The sequence below is a fragment of the Micropterus salmoides genome, unplaced genomic scaffold, assembly GCF_014851395.1.
Source record: "Micropterus salmoides isolate LMB-PRFRI ecotype aquatic unplaced genomic scaffold, ASM1485139v1 Ms_hic_scaffold_9, whole genome shotgun sequence".
NCBI lineage: Eukaryota > Metazoa > Chordata > Actinopteri > Centrarchiformes > Centrarchidae > Micropterus > Micropterus salmoides.
Window position 1 is genome coordinate 14,578,147 of NW_024044681.1, and position 17,863 is coordinate 14,596,009.

The following is a 17,863-nucleotide window of genomic DNA, read 5'->3' on the forward strand; positions in this document are numbered from 1 at the left end:
CTCTGCGTAGGCACCTCACCGATATCACTGATGCTCGGGAGATGGGTACCAATGATCTTCTGAGCAATTTTAATCACCCGCTGCAGAGCCCTCCGGTCCTGGGCCGTGCACATCGCTTGCCAGTTTTTGATGTTTCCAGTCAGGATGCTTTCGATTGCTTCTCTGTAAAAGCTGACAAGAACTAGGCATGGGAATTTGGCCTTCTTAAGCTTCCTCAAGAAATACAGTAGTTGAGTTGTTTTCTTTCTTCACCAGCGTGGAGATGTGAGATGACTGTGGTCAGGTTCTCTGTGATGCTGATTCCCAGGAAGCTGAAACTATTCACCTGCTCCACCTCAGCACCACTGATTTAGACACCACATCAACAACACATTTGCTGTTGTATGATGTCATAATTTGTATGAATTATAATAATTTGATTATTACAATAAGGAAATAGGTTTTATAATAGTCCTCAAGGTTGATGTGGTTCTCCTGGGTGGCGGCCTCTCTGAACATACTCCAATTTGTGCTCTCAAAACAGTCCTGTAGAGCTGCTGTAGCATCATCTGTCCACACTTTGACTGTTTTAGTTGTTGGCTTGAACCTTTTAATCAGTTGGGTGTAAGTTGGCTGTAGAAGCAGAGAAATATGGTCTGATAGACCAAAATGGGGACGGGGGAGGGCTCTGTAGCTGCCAGGAAGGTTGGTGTAGACGTGGTCCAGTGTGTTTGTTCCTCTGGTGGGGATGTGGACATGCTGGTGGAATTTAGATAATACTGTTCTGAGATTAAAATCACCAGCAACAATAAAAACACAATCAGGTTGTTTTGTCATGTGACTGCTGATGACATACAGTTCCTGTAGTGCACTTCTTGAATTTGCATCTGGAGTAATGTAAACAAACACTGGAGTATTCTCTGGGCAGATAGTATGGCTGACATCTCAACATTAAAAATTCCAGATCTGGTAAACATTGTCTATCCACTTCAGCTGCATTTGAGCACCAAGCATTATTTATGTAGAAACACAGTCCTCCTCCCCTCGTCTTACCGGGGCTCTAATTTCCTGTCTGCGAATAAACTCCTCACGTCAAGTGTGACAGCTTCCTCAGGTACGCTGCTATGCAGCCAGGTCTCTGTGAAGATGAGGGCACAGCAGTCTCTGCTTTCCCATTGCTCAGCGAACCTTAGGCTATGTTCAGACTGCAGGCCAATGTGACTCAAATCCGATTTTTTTTTTGCCCTTATGTGACTCGGATCTGATCTTTTTATGACAGTGTGAACAGGCCAAGTCACATGGAATCCGATCTTTTATACTTCGGAATTGGGCCACTTCCGTATGTGGTCCAAATCCGATACAGATCGGATCTTTTTAAATGTGACCTCAGTCTGGACACTTGAGTCGCATTTGATGCGACTTTGAAGTCACTGTAGAGTAGTTGTTCTGCTGTAGACGTAGCAGCGCTGAATGAAAAAGCTCCACAAAAAGCCATAATTGTGGCTCTCTTCCTTCTCTACCTTGCTATCATTTGCTCACAAATTCCCTTTCTTATACCTAAAATCCACCGGACCGCAAGCTCTGTGAGTTACGTGCATGCTACTTGTCCAAGCGGACACAGTGGGAAGAGAGAGAGAGCCGGACGGAGTGAGTTGTGGAGCAGTTATGTTGTACACAGCGCCAGAAACCCTAAAGAAAAGAACTGAAAGTTGTGAACACTTGTCATAATTCGGGAGAAATGTGACCCGTGAGAGGACACTAAAAAACGGGAGTCTCCCGCGAGCTAACCGGAGGTATGTTGCTCCTTGTTTACTTCTCCTGCCTGCAACAGCGTGCTGCGTGTGACATGGTGTTATTCTTCTGCGCATGCGGGTCACTTTCAGGTCGCGGACAGTTCACACTGGAGTCTGATGTGGGCCACATTTAATCTATAATGTGAACTGTCAAGCAAAAAAAATCAGATCTGGGGAAAAAATTGGAATTGAGCATTAAGGCCTGCAGTCTGAACGTAGCCTTAGTCTTACTTTCTCAGTTTTACTCTCCAACGACCGGACATTAGCCAGGGGTAGGCGGGGGAGTGGGAAAGCCTTTGGTCCAAACTTCTTTAGTTGCACTCTTCTCCCTGCTCGCTTTCCTCTCTTCCTTCTCCAATGTTACCTCCGGCTTGTCCGCTTGTTTTGTTGGGAGATGCCGTTGCTAGTTATCGTTTCCAGATCTGCTGCACTCAGTCCAGTCCCCGCATTTTCTTTTTCACTATTGATTAATGTATTTCTGTCAAAGGTGAACATAATTAGACGAGTTTCCGTTAAAAAAAAACAAAAACTGGTCGCTGCGTCTACACGCGCTGCGTTTGGAGACTGTTTTTGTTGTGGTGTCAAGAGTTGGATAGTTGGACAACCCAAAATGTAAAGTAGTATATTGGTCACTTAAAGTCCTGTTTGGACCCACAGTAGATGAGCCGATCCCAAACCGGGGTGAGCTACTTGCTAATAATATATAGAACGTAGGTTTATTTGTCACATTACAGCAGGTTGTAAAGTGAAATTAAGTGTGACTCCCTTCTGCCATGTAGCAGATAATATACAGTAATACAGAAGCAATCATAAAAAGGTAAACAGAAATAAACTATATTCAGTGAAGCAGTGCTGAAGATGAATTTGAATTTAAAACATTAAATATACTGTTAACTCTGCCGAAAACCTGAGCCAATAAAGATAAGAAATACTACAGACTACAATAAACCAGGCAGAAGGTAAGCACTTACAGCCGTTTACACACTGGTAATAAGACCCATCCCCTGGGACAAGCAGCAAGGCACTCAGAGCAACACTCCTGCAACAAACCATAACATTTTGTCCAGCGGCAATGGACACATCACACATTCTGTTGCTCTTTAATGTCCAAAAGACATGTGAAAACAGCGACTTGTGGTTTTATGGGGTGTTTTGTAGTGTAATTACTGCAGTGCAGTAACTTCCATGTATTAAAAAGAAGATATAACATGTTAATTAGTAATAGTTCGAGGAGCTGTAACAATCTGAATGAAATATAACGTTTTGTGTTGCATGTAGTTTTGGTTGTTTGGGCCGACGTTGCTCTCAAACTGGGTGGTTGGAGACCCTGAACTGGCCCCACTCAGTGAAAACAAAAGTGCAATAACAACCAGAGAGTGTTGGATTGAGGAAAGGCCTTGGATTCAGCAGCAGAAGCAGGTTTCCCCGAAGGCCTGTTGGTTTTGGCAGTATGCTCCCTCTCTCCTCCTGACGTCCGCTCTCTGTATCTACGCATTGTCTTCCCTTACCATCTCCCCTTCTCTCATTTATTCTCTCTGTTTGCTGCCCCCTCACTCCCCTCCCCAGGCTGAAGTAGAGAAACTACTGGTACCTTTTTTGAGTTTTATAAGAGGGAAGAAAAGCGTGAGAGGAAAATAAAGATTACAAACAACCCGGAGGAAGGAATAAGAGTGGTCGTCCATTAAGTCTAGTTTTACGTCCCTCCCGTCTCCTTGAGGACACGTTTTTGACTTTCAGCAGCACTGAAGAAACGGTCAGAGTTAATGCTGAGCAGATGAACTTTGTCTTTGTGTATTGACTTGGCTCTCGTGTCTGTGTGCTCCTACATGCTCGTGTACATTCACACACTTTGTATTTGTCAGTGACTACATTCGGCCTCTGTGGTGTTTTTATGTTTTTTGTGAGAGGTCTTTTATACTTTTTCAAATACAACTTGGATGTATATTTAAGTATACTCTCTAATATTCTACTAAAAGAGATATTTGATTGCAGTTTTATTTCTACTGTGAACTTTAATTTGGTCTCTGTCTCCTGTTGTGTTCTGTGTCACACAACTTCTCAAATTTGCTTTTTTGTCAGACAGGAGCGAAAGCTGTCAATAAAGGAATGGTTAGACACAAAGCTTAATAAATCTAGGTAATTTATCTGTGTTTAAATTAATCCAAAATGGAAGTGCTCCTGGCTAAATAAAAAAATGGTATAATTTAGCAAACACAATGTCAACTCTGACCATCAAATATTAACCCATTGTATGGTTTGGTTAATGGTAACTGGTTTTAATAAAATTGAAATATTCTGTAGAGTCAGAATGTTCAAACAGCTGTTATGTGTTGTCAGAAATTCATTATTAGTTTCTGTGGCATCTCAACTTGAACAGAAAGGCTTGAATTTGAGGGCAGGATCTCTTGTCTGTCCTTCTAACTGACTGTTCTGTCCTCTCAAGGCCACTATGACTACCACTACGGCTACAAGTCCTATGATATGAAAGACGGATCCTTCGGCCAGAAGTTTGGCAACACGGTGACCTACTACTACGACAACATGAGCAGCAACGACCTTTACTCTGTCGATCAGGACCTGCTGAAGGACTACATCAAGAGGCAGATGTAAGTTTAGCTTCTCTCTTGCAGGAACAAGACGGCACTGAACAAGGGAACAAATACTAGATTGGTGTGCAGTCAGCTCTAACGTGCAGACGTGCTGTAGAAGTGATGAGCTCTTCATGTCTCTTCTCTGACTAAACCTCAATGGGGAGAACTTTTCACAACTCTGATCTCAGCATTGAAGCTAATAAAGCGAGAAAATAATACTCAGTCACTGTCTGATATTTCACAGAGACACAGGCACATTTTAAGTTTTTATTTATTTACTATATTATTAGCTCTAGTGTGACTAGGAAAAGGATAAAATAATTAATAATAATCATTAATTTGTCCAGCTGTTCATCTTTCGAGGACAAGATGATGAACTTCTTACCTGACTACACTTCAGACTACAAGGTTGCCATATGTGCAAGCTGTTTAGATCTAATCTTGAAAAGTCTTGAAAAGCATTGATGTATGTTATTCATAATAAAAAAAATTTAAAAATCCCACCGGTTCACCAGTGGAAAAGTCGTCATCTCATAATGGGCAAGTGTTGATTTTAGCAAAATGTTAAATTAATTACTTAATTTGTTTTTAATTGGTTAATCCGTCCATCCGTTTTCTGCCAGGGAGCTGTGTCCAGGTCACGTTAATTGATTAATTATATTGCTAGGAATTATTATTATTATTTACTGCTGGGAAGTACTGACAAAAATGTGATAATGTCAATAAATTTATGTACTTAATAAACACTTGTAGGCGTTGGAGTTCCTATTGGTTTTCTGTCATTCTTCGAGCAGTTTGACTGTGAAAGGGTATTAGGTTGGCATGAAATGTCATTTAAATTGTTGAACATTGCAGAACCCTATGAGATGGTCGATGGGGGTGGTGTATTGTTTAGATTTGATCAATTCGGCTTCTGCTCATCAATTCCTGTTAAGAAGTCTGGATTTGGTTTGCAGCGAAAATTTGGCAGTTAAAACGCTGTTTGTTGAAGCGGTACTTATTTGGCACCCAACTGAAGAAGCTTAACGGTTTCCTTGTGTGGACTCTGTGCCCCCTTCAGTTTAAATCTATATTAAGTTACTCCTGAAATCTGTCAGATATTCTGTGTTTGATTAGTTCCTTGGAAAGGTATTTGGTTACATGTGAAATACTTGAAAACGAAGTCTGTTTCCAGTGTTTTTACTGGACACTGCAGTCCCATGTGGTCTCTTTGTCTGTATAATCTGTTGTTGTCTTTTTGTTTCCCTCACTTTGGCCTTTCCTTGCGTCTTAGTATCTCCAATGTTGGATGCAAAGGAAAAGTGAGAAAATGGCAACAAACAGCTTGTTTGTCAGTATATACTGGATACTGCTGATCATGTGGTTCCCTGTTTCTCTGCCGCCTGTAGTGAGTATTACTTCAGCCTGGACAACCTGGAGCGGGACTTCTTCCTGAGGAGGAAGATGGATCAGGAGGGCTTCCTGCCAATCGGACTAGTCGCCAGTTTCCACAGAGTACAGGCCCTAACCACTGATGTCAATCTCATTCTTGAAGTAAGCACATTTCTTTTACTCACTGATTCGTCTTGAGTAACCAGTGCAGCGTGAGAAAGATAACTGAGGTGAACACTTATTTTCTACCCAAAGTTAATTCCGTTCAACTTCTAGTTAAAACACTTTACAAAATTCTCCGACAGATGTAAATTGAAAACAAAGTATTAAAAAGGTAATCGCATCTTTAGCTTTTGTAACAGTAATTCATCTGCGCTAGAGAGTAAGACAAATCTGAATAAGAAGTATAATGCTTCAGGAAACGTGTCTTAAAACTTTAATTTAAAGGAGTAGCTTGACATTTTGGGAAAATACTCTTATTTGTGCTAAGCTAACCAGCTGCTGGCTGTTGCTTCATATTTACTGGACAGACACGAGAGCGTTATCAATCTTCTTATCTAAATCTCAACAAGAAAGAAAATAAGCGTATTTGTTAAGCAAAGCGGGTCAACCAAAGGTGATAGGAGATGCGTGATTTTAGCATGCATTGAAAAGCTAAGTTACTATTTAATCCACCTGCTGGGGATGAGAGCTGTAAAGCGATCTGCGTAAAAACATGCCCGCAATTCTAATTACATTTGATGCTCATAATGAGTTATTCTTTCCTGAGCTCTTTGCGTAACTGAAGAATAAAAATAAGCACATTAAATTCAGTGAAGTGCAGCATGATTGTCAACAAACCACGGTAATATGTAAGTGCAAGAAGACCGTAACAACAGAAAGGAGCAATACAGCAAACTTATTTCACCAGGTATGAGGAGATCCACAAATCCCTCAATCTGAATACATGAAATCACATTGGCTAATGCTACATCAGTGAGATACTTTATGCAGAGACTGTAGTTCTACCGCACGGACAAACTGACCCATCATCTCTCCTGTCAGGCTTTGAAGGACAGTAAGGAAGTGGAAGTGATCGACATGAAGATCCGTCGGAAGGTGGACCCAGAGAAGTGGCCTCTGCCGGGCCTGAACATGCCTAACCAAACACACACCGACTTCTCTCAGCTCATCAACTGCCCCGAGTTTATCCCGAGGCAGATGACCGAGGAGCCCACAGGTGAACACTGATAATGGAACTGAAATATGGGTCAAAAACATTCTTCTTCACTCAACTGCAGTGATCTGCCTTAAGCTGTGTTTCGACCAAAAGTACCCAGGACTTTTACGTCCCCAGAGCCCTTTTCAAGGAACTAAAAGGTTCCTTCAGCCCATTGTTGTGTGCATTTCCAACGTGGTCTAAAGAACTGCGAAGATTAGGCAAATTAACCAGCTGACGTAGGCTGTAGGCCTATACATCGTACAAAGCGATGCACAGGCATCATTATTTGTAACTACTATCATGAGCTAAATTTATAGATAAACAACAGATTTGAATGGATAATGATAATGGATAATGAAAAGCTATAGGCTATGATTGACCATTAAAAACAGCTTTTTTTTGTGTGGGAGTATAATGAAGAGACACATTTAATAACAAACTGGATAAAGTTCTTAAAATAACTCTAGGACAGAGAAAGCAACACAAAAATGCTGCTTAATAATATGATGTTTCAAATCTCTCATAAGACATAATTTGCAAAATAAATCTTTGCTACATGTAGTCATTTCAAATGTTCTTTGTGACCGTGTCTGCTACAGGGTCTCCCAGGGCCTCCACACCAGTAAAGCAAAAGATCAGGACTGAATCAGACACCTCTAACCTCAAGACGATGCCCAAGGGCCTCTCCGCCAGCCTCCCCGACCTGGACTCTGAGTCCTGGATTGAGGTTAAGAAGAGGCCAAGACCCTCCCCGGCCAGACCCAAGGTCAGTGAAGAGGTGAACTTCAGGGCCACTCACTCATATGATCACGATGCCTTGCCAGCAGAAACATGTGTTGCTGTAAAATCAGAGAAAAGTGCCTTTTAACGTCGTAAATAAATTCTTTATCATTGATTTTAAAACAATTAGTGCTGAATCATTTACTCTTTTACATTCAACACATCTGTCTTTCAAAAAAAGCTATTTAAACTGTTAAATCAATTTACCCTCTCCTCATCATCTTCTTAACTTTTCATGTCTGTATCCACTCCTCCATCCATTCACTCCTCTTCATACCCACTGCCGCCGCCTCCTCCTCCTGCTCCTCCCTTCTTCTATGTGGTCTTTGTTGGTCGACTGATGTAGGCCCCCTCGTTGCAGCAGCAGAAGGAAAAAGATGACTTTAATCGCTCCCCGGTGCCCCAGCCTGGACCCTCGCCCGCCCCTGCTACCTCAGGAAATAAGGTGAGTAAGACGATGTGTTTTTTAAAGGGTTTCTTAATTTTTATTCTTCTAGAAACAAAATTGCACTACACTGCTCATTTTGCCATCTAAAAACTCGTTTTTTCAGTTTCAGGATATAAAATAGACATTTGAGAATATTGATACAAACAATATTTGGCATTTTGCTTGATTAATGACTTTGACTAAAAAGTATTGTCCTTTTTCATTTTCTTAAGATCAATAATCAATTGATTGATAGTTGGTATTTCTTGCACTTTGCAATGTGCAGGCGTGTTTTATGTCTTTTCGATACACCTCATACAAGTGGCCATTTATTTAGTCTTAATTTTCCCAATTGAATATAGTAATTACAAGTGATCAAACAAGGTTAAACAATGAAAACACATAATCCGCCAACACCTTCTAATGTCATTTTGTTTTGATTTTTAACTCTGATCAGGACGGAGCGGAGCAGGACGAACCGGAGGAGCTCGACTTTATGTTCGACGAGGAGATGGAGCAGATGGACGGGCGTCGCAACACCTTCACCGATTGGTCGGACGAGGAAACGGACGGTGAGATTGACGACCAAGACGTCAACAAGATCTTGATTGTGACACAGACGCCGCCCTACCTGAGGAAGCACCCTGGGGGCGACCGCACGGGACACCACACATCACGTGCCAAGCTGAGCAGCGAGCTGGTCAAGGTGATCAACGATGGGCTCTTCTACTATGAGCAGGACCTGTGGGACGACACGTATGAGCCCGAGTACGCCACCATCAAGGTGAGGTCATTTTTAATGGTTGACCCATGAATGATTAATTATTTTTTTGTTGTTTGATTCTACCATTACTGCTGTGTGTGGTAGGCTGAGAGACCCGTTAATCAAGCCGGTATAGCGTCTCTAAGCCTAAAAACTTTAAAATGTTACGGTTAGTTTCCATAACTTCACAGTAAAGGAAAACTTCAGTACAGTTGGGGGTAGGTGCCAGTTATTATATTTGGGGCTGGGCAATAATACAATAGTGACAATTATCGTAATATAATTTTCCTCTATAACAATATAACAAATGTTCAAATAATTGGTTGATTTAAATCACGAACGAATTAGCACTTCATTTTTCTATTCAGATATTTAGTGTGTTGAGGAAAAATATTTTACTTAATTTAAAAAAAAATATGTTGTGTTCTGACCATAAAGAAAAGTTTAAAACCACGATTAACCGTCTTCAGCTTTTATTCCGGAGCAAAAATCAGCCTTTGAACTTGAAGACATAATGATTTGATATTTATTGTGATAATGATCGATACTTTTTGGCGATATCGCCCAGCCCTAGATATAGTAATAGATATATATTAAACATAGCTTTAGCCAGAGTTCCAACAATAAGATAAAAAAACGGGCACTAGACTTAATTAGACCACCATTGAGAAATACAGTTTGCAAAATATTTTTGACATCACTGTCTTTTCAGTCTACAGTCTCTTAATTTTGTTTAACCACCGATCCAAAAGGTATGTGTTTTGCAGACACTGATGACCAGATTTACAGTAGAGAGAAGCCTCTTTCGATGTTGGCAGCTCAGAACATTTTTCTGGTAATTGAAAGTGAAAGAGCTAAAATTGGAGGGTTATGAATAGGCTGATTAGGCTAAACTATCCTCTTTTAAATAAGTATATTTGTGCTGAAATTGTTTTTAACATCTGATTTTGACATTTTATATTCAATCAGCAAAATTAACAGAAGTTGCAGATTTTTGTCATATAAAACAAAAATCATTAGCCCTTTCCATTGATGACAATAAGAAGAAGTGTCAGTGGAGAGTTTTGTGATCACTTGATATGTATCTGAGGGCAACACAATCAAATAACACAACGTGTAGTGATATGTAACTCAAAGCAGGCTCTTCTGACGGCTTCCACGTTACGTCATTGTCATATTGGAGGTTTTTCTGCCCAAGACCAGATGATGAGTAGATTTATTCTTCTTCAGTTAGAGCTGTTTCTGGATATGGAAACCCGACACAGAACAGAAAGTTTGTTTTGTTTTGTTTTTGTTGTCATTGCTGCACCATTGTGGCATTGTTGAAGTCATTGTGGGAGTTTCACGTGCTCGCCAGCACTCGTCCAGCTGCTCGTGGAACAGAGGACGCTTGTTTATAAATAAACCCCACACACAAGGCCTCTGCCTGAGGGGTCGAGCTGACGGTCTGCAGGGGGGGAGACAAAGATGGACGCTCAAAAATCTGAAGATACCTGGTTGCATGAAGGGGCGAGTGTGAGTCACAAATTAAAATCTGGGGGAAATAATCAAACGTTCAGCGACTGGTACATGAGACTGGTTGTGCGTAAGATTTTAATTCGAGCTGCAATTTTAGGAAGAGCAGGAACTGTTTTGTTGTTAAGAGGACTTCACTCGTGGGAAATTCAGGGTTTGTGTGTTGATGTAACCCAGCTGGTTGGTGTACTTGTGTCAAACAGTAAAAGGCGTCAACATGAGGGTGAAAAGGGTGTTTTTGGTAGCCATGTTTTGCTGCTGCGTCTCAATCCCCAGATTACTGCAGATAAGGTCTGTTGATGATCCACGTTAACGTGTTAATGAAGGGAAGGCCTTGCATTGTTTTTGTTTCAGGAGTGTTATTATGTTTCTTTTTTTAGTGATTTAGTGTTTTTGTCAGTGAAATTCTGTCATGTGTACTGAGCTTAATTTTTGGCACGTTTCACCGTGTGCATTTAAATTTCCAACAAAAGCCTATCCCTCCTTGTGAATTTTTATTATTTATCATTTAGCCTTTAAAATTGACAATCTACAGATCTTTATTATCAGAGTTGCAGGAAGAAGAGGTTGTCATATTAACGCCCGTTTTCTCACCTTTTTACAGCAAGAGGTGGAGAACTTCAAGAAGGTCCACCTGATCACCCGTGAAGAGTTCGACTGCCTGACCCCTGAACCCCCTGTCGACCCCAACCAGGAAGTCCCCCCAGGCCCCCCACGACCCCAGCAAAGTAAGGACACGGAAAAACACAAAAACAAATAATACAGATGTATGATGTATGAACTTTCTGTCTTCACATGAGGTACACTGGTAACTGAAGCTGTTGTATCACTGAGTCATCATTGTTAGCCATAGTTGTGTCATAGAGCAGAGGTCACACTCTTCTGTCAGGCTTTTGGAAGCAATGAGAAGGATTGTCTCTGGCAGCTTGCACTTTTCACTTTCATTGAGCTCCCCATCATGACACATTCAGTGGCAGTGGTAATTCTTGGCTGCTCACCCTGCTCTTGTCATTCTATTCAAGTGGTAACAACTGTGGTTTTACTGCTCACTTTAGTCCATCATCAATCATGAGCCCTGTGACGCAGTGTGTTCACACTGAGAAATAAATGAAGCTATTAGATCACTGATGTTCTGCCTCCTTTTAATGACTTTCAAAAGTTTCATTTCAGGATTGCTGAGATTAAAGTGAAGCATATTGAGTTACTTTTTAGGTCTGTTGATTAGAACAGGCTTTATGTTTTAGAAGCCATATAAAGTCTGAGCAGTGCTGCTTTTTCCTGCTCCACAACTAATCTCTTGCTCCCTTGACCTCAGTCCCCACAGACGCTTTGGCGAACAAACTCTTTGGAGCTCCTGAGCCCTCCTCAATAGCTCGCTCGCTCCCAACTACCGTGCCTGACTCGCCCAACTACCGCAGTGCCCGGACGCCACGCACGCCACGCACGCCTCACCGGAAGGACTCAACCATGACGCCGCGTTTCTACCCAGTGGTGAAGGAGAGCCGGCCTGTAGATGCCAAGGTAAGATGGCCACCGTGTGAGGGTGAAATCCTTTGGGCTTTAAGATTTTAGGGGATACAAAACACACTCACTAAACATTTGTTTAGTTAACCTAAACATGTTCATATTCTCTGTAACCTTTCAGACGCCCAGGAAGAGGAAGACTCGACACAGCTCTAATCCACCAATGGAGTGTCATGTTGGCTGGGTGATGGACTCCAGAGAGCATCGCTCCCGTACTGCCTCTGTCAGGTGAGACTCTCTGCCCTAAACACTCTTCCTTTAGACATTACAAGATTTTAGTAAAACATATTATATTACAGTATTTAGTTTCTCTGCATTTAGGTGATGAACGTGGTTTTATTCTTAGTTCTATTCTTCAAGGGATCACATTTAGTTTCTTATTACCGTTATCATACCCATCCCTCCCTAATGTTAGACTTTTTTAAATGTAGGGTTTATATATTTAATGACTGTAAAGTAAAATGGCAGAAAATGACCTCAGACTCAGGACTTCTAATATTTGATGTGCTTGTCCTCTCCGTTCTCCATCCCCTCCTCCGCCTTTCTCCCCCTCAGCTCGAACGCCAGCCCCTCAGAGGGCACCCCAGTCCCTGGCAACATTGGCTGCACGCCTCAGTCCCTCCCCAAGTTCCAGCACCCATCTCATGAGCTGCTCAAGGAGAATGGCTTCACGCAACACGTTTACCACAAGTACCGCCGGCGCTGCCTAAATGGTACACGCACGTTTTCTTCTTCCTTTTCTATTTTATTAAGTCTTCAAAAATTATTAAAATCCTGGTCAGGGACTTTTCTGCAGTATTTAGTAAGATAAAGGGATACATGATGTCTTGGTCTTTTTTTTTTTTTTTTGTGGTGTAAAAAAAAAAGATGAACGGAGATTTTTTTTTTTAAGTAATCCTGTCCATTTTATCCCACTCCTCTTGACCAATCACAGAGCGAAAGCGGCTGGGAATCGGGCAGTCACAGGAGATGAACACGCTCTTCCGCTTCTGGTCCTTTTTCCTACGAGATCACTTTAACAGGAAGATGTACGAGGAGTTCAAACAGCTGGTGGTCGAGGACGGAAAAGAGGGATACAGGTAAGAGTATTAACCAGTGATGGACTTTTTTTTAAAGGCAGGTGTAGATACAGCCATAGAGTTTACATTTACTTGGTTGCTTTCTCTATTTTATGATCGCCATTCTTAATAGACCACCAGCTGAGTCATTTGTAATTGGCTGATATAAACCTTTGGCTCATTGATTTTTAATTTAATCTCAGTTCTCATAATTAATAGAATGTGTAGAGTTTTGGATGTAAGCTGTGTCCAAAACACTTCGTTTTCTAATGTTCAGTTTTGTTTGTGTTTGTTTGTGTTGCAGATACGGTTTGGAGTGTCTGTTCAGGTACTACAGCTATGGTCTAGAGAGGAAGTTCAGGCCAGACATCTTTAAGGACTTCCAGGAGGAGACCATCAAAGACTACGAGGCTGGTGAGAAATCCCCAAAAGAACAGATCAGAACCAGAATATAGTTGTTAACAACACAAATACATCTCAGCTGGGAGGCACTTACAGACTCGCCTAATCAATCGGGATTAACTTGCTTTAATTTTTTGCATTCTGTCCTTAGGCCAGCTTTATGGACTGGAAAAGTTCTGGGCCTACCTTAAATACTCTAAAACCAAGACCTTGGAGATCGACCCCAAGCTGCAGGAGCACCTGAGCAAGTTTAAACGTCTGGAAGATTTCAGAATTGATGTAAGTAGAATATACTTCGGGGTTTGAAAAGGCTGACCGGTACGAATCATAGAGCCTGAAAAGATACCTTAGCTCACGGAGGTTTCCACTGGAGCACATGCCACGTGTGTTAAAAGTTTGAATTAAAAAAATGGCCAACCAATGTTTTTTTTCGTGTTAGCTTTAGCAGGGGTAGTTTTTTATTCAAAGAGAAATTACTCATTAGATTCCAGAATTCATGTCCACATTACACCACCTATTTGAAAAGAAGATTGATTTTTTCTTCTTCCTAAAAGTAGTTGTTGTTCATAATCTAAACTCTGCCCTGCTTATTTTTGGTTCTAGCCGCCGATGGAGGAAGGAGGCCGCAGAAGACACTCGTCCAGCGGGGACGGTCGCCGCCGGCACCCCTCCCAGCCCTTGAGCCGGCCCCACAGCCAGACCAGCTCAGGCCCCAGCCCCGCCCCCACCGCCCATGGCCCCGCAGCCAAGGATGATGCCAAACCCACCAGCCAGAAAGCCCCCGCCCCCGCACCAGATGCCAAGACACTGAAGTAACACCACAAACACGCCGGCTTACATGGATCAACTCAACCACGTCTGCAAGTCGCTGGTTCTCTCTGCGCCACAGGAGGGGGGAGGGGGCGTCCAGCTCTTCATTCAAGCATGAGAGTATTGTTTATTTTTTTTTCCCCTACGACAACTTTTGATTGAGAAATAAGGAAGACACAAATAATTAATATGGTTTATTAATTAGTTTTAAGTTTTTGAGAGAAAATGACCTTTTCTGTCTTAATGAGGCAAGGAATGGATGAGGTGTCAAACACTTTTTTTTTTTCTTTTACAAATCATTGCCAGTCCACGCGGTGGATGGTTTAGTGATGATTTACCATCCTGGAAATGTTTATTTCAACTTTTTGTGTTTTTTTTTTTTTTTTTACATTTTCATGTTGGCCTCCCCCTCTCTGTCACTGGAACCCCTCTTTCGATCATCACTGTCTTGCTGGCTGAAAGATATTTGATTCCTTACCCAGATCTCAGATTTATGATTATTATTTCTTCGGCATGTGGTGACATTGGAGACTTTGAAATAGTTTGAACAACACTGAGTATCTAAAAGCCCCGCTAGCGGCCCGCTGGAGGCCGTGCTGCTCCTGACATCCAACCGGACCAAAGTGGTTTGAACAGAGCGACTGTCATTTCCATCCGCAGAGCCCCCAGTGCACTCAGCTGAAGGTCTAAAAATAAAATAAAAATATTTCATTTACTTTATGGCTGGACATTGAGAGGAAAATAAAAAAGAACCAAATGATAAAAGTAGAGGGGAAAAAAAACAACTTGACCCAACCTCTCAATGTGGACACGATCATTGAAAGTTGCCTTATTTTAATGGTTTTACTGCTTCTAACTTGTGCCCGCCACCTTATTGTCGATTGTACAGCATTGAAATCACCCATATATCCGGTCACCGCTTCCAGCAGAGATCACTAGGTGGTGCTCTTGTCTGCCAAGCTGCCCCCCCCCCCACCCCCCCTTTTCTGAACCGTCTTCCAATTGTCACTCGTCTGTTACAAGTCCTGTAATTCTTCCCTTTGTTTGCAAGTCGTAGCTTTTTGTGCTGAAACACGTCAACCAGGGGGAAGCCCCACCCCCCTCTCTGAGAAAAACATCTAAACAAAACACTGTGGGGTGGAGAGTTTTGGAGAGAGAGTTCCTGATGATCTCCCTTTGGGTGCTACCTGACTTTCTCTCTCCCCCTGCGTCTCCCCGTCAGACGAGCTGCATCCATCCGTTCGACATCCATCCATCAGTTGACGATAGTGACGATTAGGACTGGAATCATCAATCCGGATTACTTGAAGAAGCGATGGTTATGAGGAGGGCCGTCGTGCTCTGTCGCAGGTGCTCTGGGTGGAGGCGCTGATGAGGCTCAAACGTTTGGTCTTCAACTTCAGGAGGCCATTTGGGCCTTGAGCGCTCGACACCTTTTTTCTGTTTCACACAGCAAACACATCAGTTACAGGCATGAACACTGACGCAAGTACAGATGTAGCAGCGTGAGCAAGCTGAACACAAAGCTCGACATCTTGCCTCGCTGTGGACAAAAATTCAAGACTGGATTTGAGTCCATTCACACTCTTCTTCTGTTCAGTCGTCACACTTCCTACAGTCAACTATGTGGATAATTTCAATCTTTATCCAACTCGAGTACTGATGATATCAAATAGAAGAGGGATTTTCCTCCACTAATGTAAATGTGAATTTGACAGATGAAGAGAAATGATTACAGCTCCCGGCTACTTGTTTTTGTTTATAGAACAGATTATATATTTGCCTTACATGTGTATGTACTCCTTAACTTTTTTTGTAATGGTCTCATGATTATCTTTTAATGCTTTTTAATTTCAATTTGCAATGTTTCTAGCGTTGTTGTTTTTATGATGGGTTTGTGTCAGGCTGTAAAAACATCTGTGGATTTCAGAAACGGGAACATAATTCACGACACAAAAGGGAAAGTGGACATCAGGGCGTCAACGGGTATTCAGTGCAGAAACTAAATCTGTAAGCTAATAATATTTCACGTTGAAATCACAGTCAATTTGCTCTTTTTCTTTTAGTAAAGCAATTTTTTTGCCAAGATGACAGAGCAGCATTTCCAACTACAAACTGTTAGAAGAATTAGTTTAAGTCATGTAAGTCTCCGGGTTTTCTACAAACACTGAAATTATCTGGTTTTGGGGTGCAAATTGAACAAGAAGATATTCAATTCTGGGGGGAAAAAAAGTCTTAATACAAGTGTGGATATCCAGATGCTTAGTGAAATTACCTGTTTTCCGTTAGCTTACAAAGTTTTTGCTTCTGAGTGAAGAGCCATTTACTGTGAAACAGCACTGTCAGATGAAAAAGTAAAAAAAAAAACGTTCCGGTGCATTTGAGGAGTTTGGAAGCTATCTTTAGATGGAACTGTGTTGGACGCCTGTCTTTTATTTTTTATTTTTGTCTTGGTCCTTTTCCGTAATCTTTCAGCCTGTTGGTTGATGTTCCAGCAGAGTGGAGTGGATTTCACATTGTCCTGTCAGTGTTTCAGTTCTTCAGTTTCTTCCTCTAAATCCAGAACTGTTGGAAACATGAAAATGCAACGCAAAGCTCTACTTCTTTTTCTTTAATGTTTTGTTGGTTTTTCTTCAGGGAGATTTGGATCATTTTCAGAGGCTTACAGTTGATGCATCAAAGTGTTTACTGGAGGTTTAAAGATGGAATAATAAGAGCTGCAAAATATTCAGACAAGGAAAAACTTGCATTTCCCCCAAAACCAGTGAAGCCTTTGAATGGGTGAGCTGTGTGTGTGTGTGTGTGTGTGTGTGTGTGTGTGTGTGGGGCTGCAGATATGGCACTGTCACTAGGGGGCCTTCTTCCTGGGACAGTCACATTGTCCCTCCCTCTAATGTGATCATCACATGCCATCACCTGTCACCTGACATTGGGGGTTTCAGGTGTTTTGGAAGTTTTCAGCCTTCTCTATCAGCAGAGAACTGCTGCTAGCTGTCCAAACAAACTTTAGGGGGCGCCGCACCCTCCTCACGGCAGTTTTACGCGGGCTTGGCCAGCTGGCCGGACACTAGAGAGATGAGTGATGGACGTGAGAAAGGGTGGAGCAGAAAATGAGAACAGAAAGAGCCTGGCTGGGGTTTGTGATGTCGCTCAGAGGAATATGGCTGGTTATGGTGTCTGAAGACTGAAAAAAGACAAAATTCCATAAAGCCATATGAATAAGATATAACTGTATATGAACCATTAAAATAGTTCATTACATTACAATATCCTAGGCTTGTCATGAGGAAAAAAAGATGAAAACAAGGAAAAAAGGAATAAAAAAATATATAAAATGGAAAAATGTAAAATACTTGAATGAGAACTTGTATTATAACATTTAATATTCATAATATCTGCTTTGTAGGCTGATGTGATTCGCTATTAGTGTTATTTGTAATTTGTAGTAATTATGCTTTTCCTTTAATAAAGAAAAAAAAACACAAAACGGACAAAAAAACCTCAAACAATGGCTTTTGAGTGATTATTTCCTTTGTGAGTGAAAATGAATTTGCAAAGACGTTTGACACTATCAAAGTCAGTCTGTAGTTTATTTAGCTCCATGGTAAGATGTCAATGTGTGTGGCAGTTTTAATAAATTAAGTTTTTG

At 41.6% G+C, this 17,863-nt stretch overlaps 1 protein-coding gene across 3 annotated transcripts in view; it reads left to right on the forward strand.

The window, feature by feature from the left end:
• The window catches only part of larp1 (La ribonucleoprotein 1, translational regulator), a 57,028-nt gene extending 39,308 nt beyond the window's left edge, over nt 1–17,720 (forward strand). For 2 of the 3 annotated variants that reach the window (XM_038707954.1, XM_038707952.1), the window contains 14 exons: nt 4,216–4,378; nt 5,752–5,896; nt 6,779–6,953; nt 7,535–7,713; nt 8,062–8,160; nt 8,600–8,926; nt 11,025–11,148; nt 11,736–11,941; nt 12,066–12,172; nt 12,500–12,657; nt 12,879–13,023; nt 13,307–13,416; nt 13,556–13,683; nt 14,008–17,720. In XM_038707954.1, coding sequence (XP_038563882.1) covers nt 4,216–4,378; nt 5,752–5,896; nt 6,779–6,953; nt 7,535–7,713; nt 8,062–8,160; nt 8,600–8,926; nt 11,025–11,148; nt 11,736–11,941; nt 12,066–12,172; nt 12,500–12,657; nt 12,879–13,023; nt 13,307–13,416; nt 13,556–13,683; nt 14,008–14,220 — 2,279 coding nt within the window. In that variant the 3' untranslated portion in view covers nt 14,221–17,720. The remainder of the gene's footprint in view (nt 1–4,215; nt 4,379–5,751; nt 5,897–6,778; nt 6,954–7,534; nt 7,714–8,061; nt 8,161–8,599; nt 8,927–11,024; nt 11,149–11,735; nt 11,942–12,065; nt 12,173–12,499; nt 12,658–12,878; nt 13,024–13,306; nt 13,417–13,555; nt 13,684–14,007) is intronic. The other variant, XM_038707953.1, reaches the window with a different exon arrangement.
• Nucleotides 17,721–17,863: the final 143 nt, after the last annotated feature.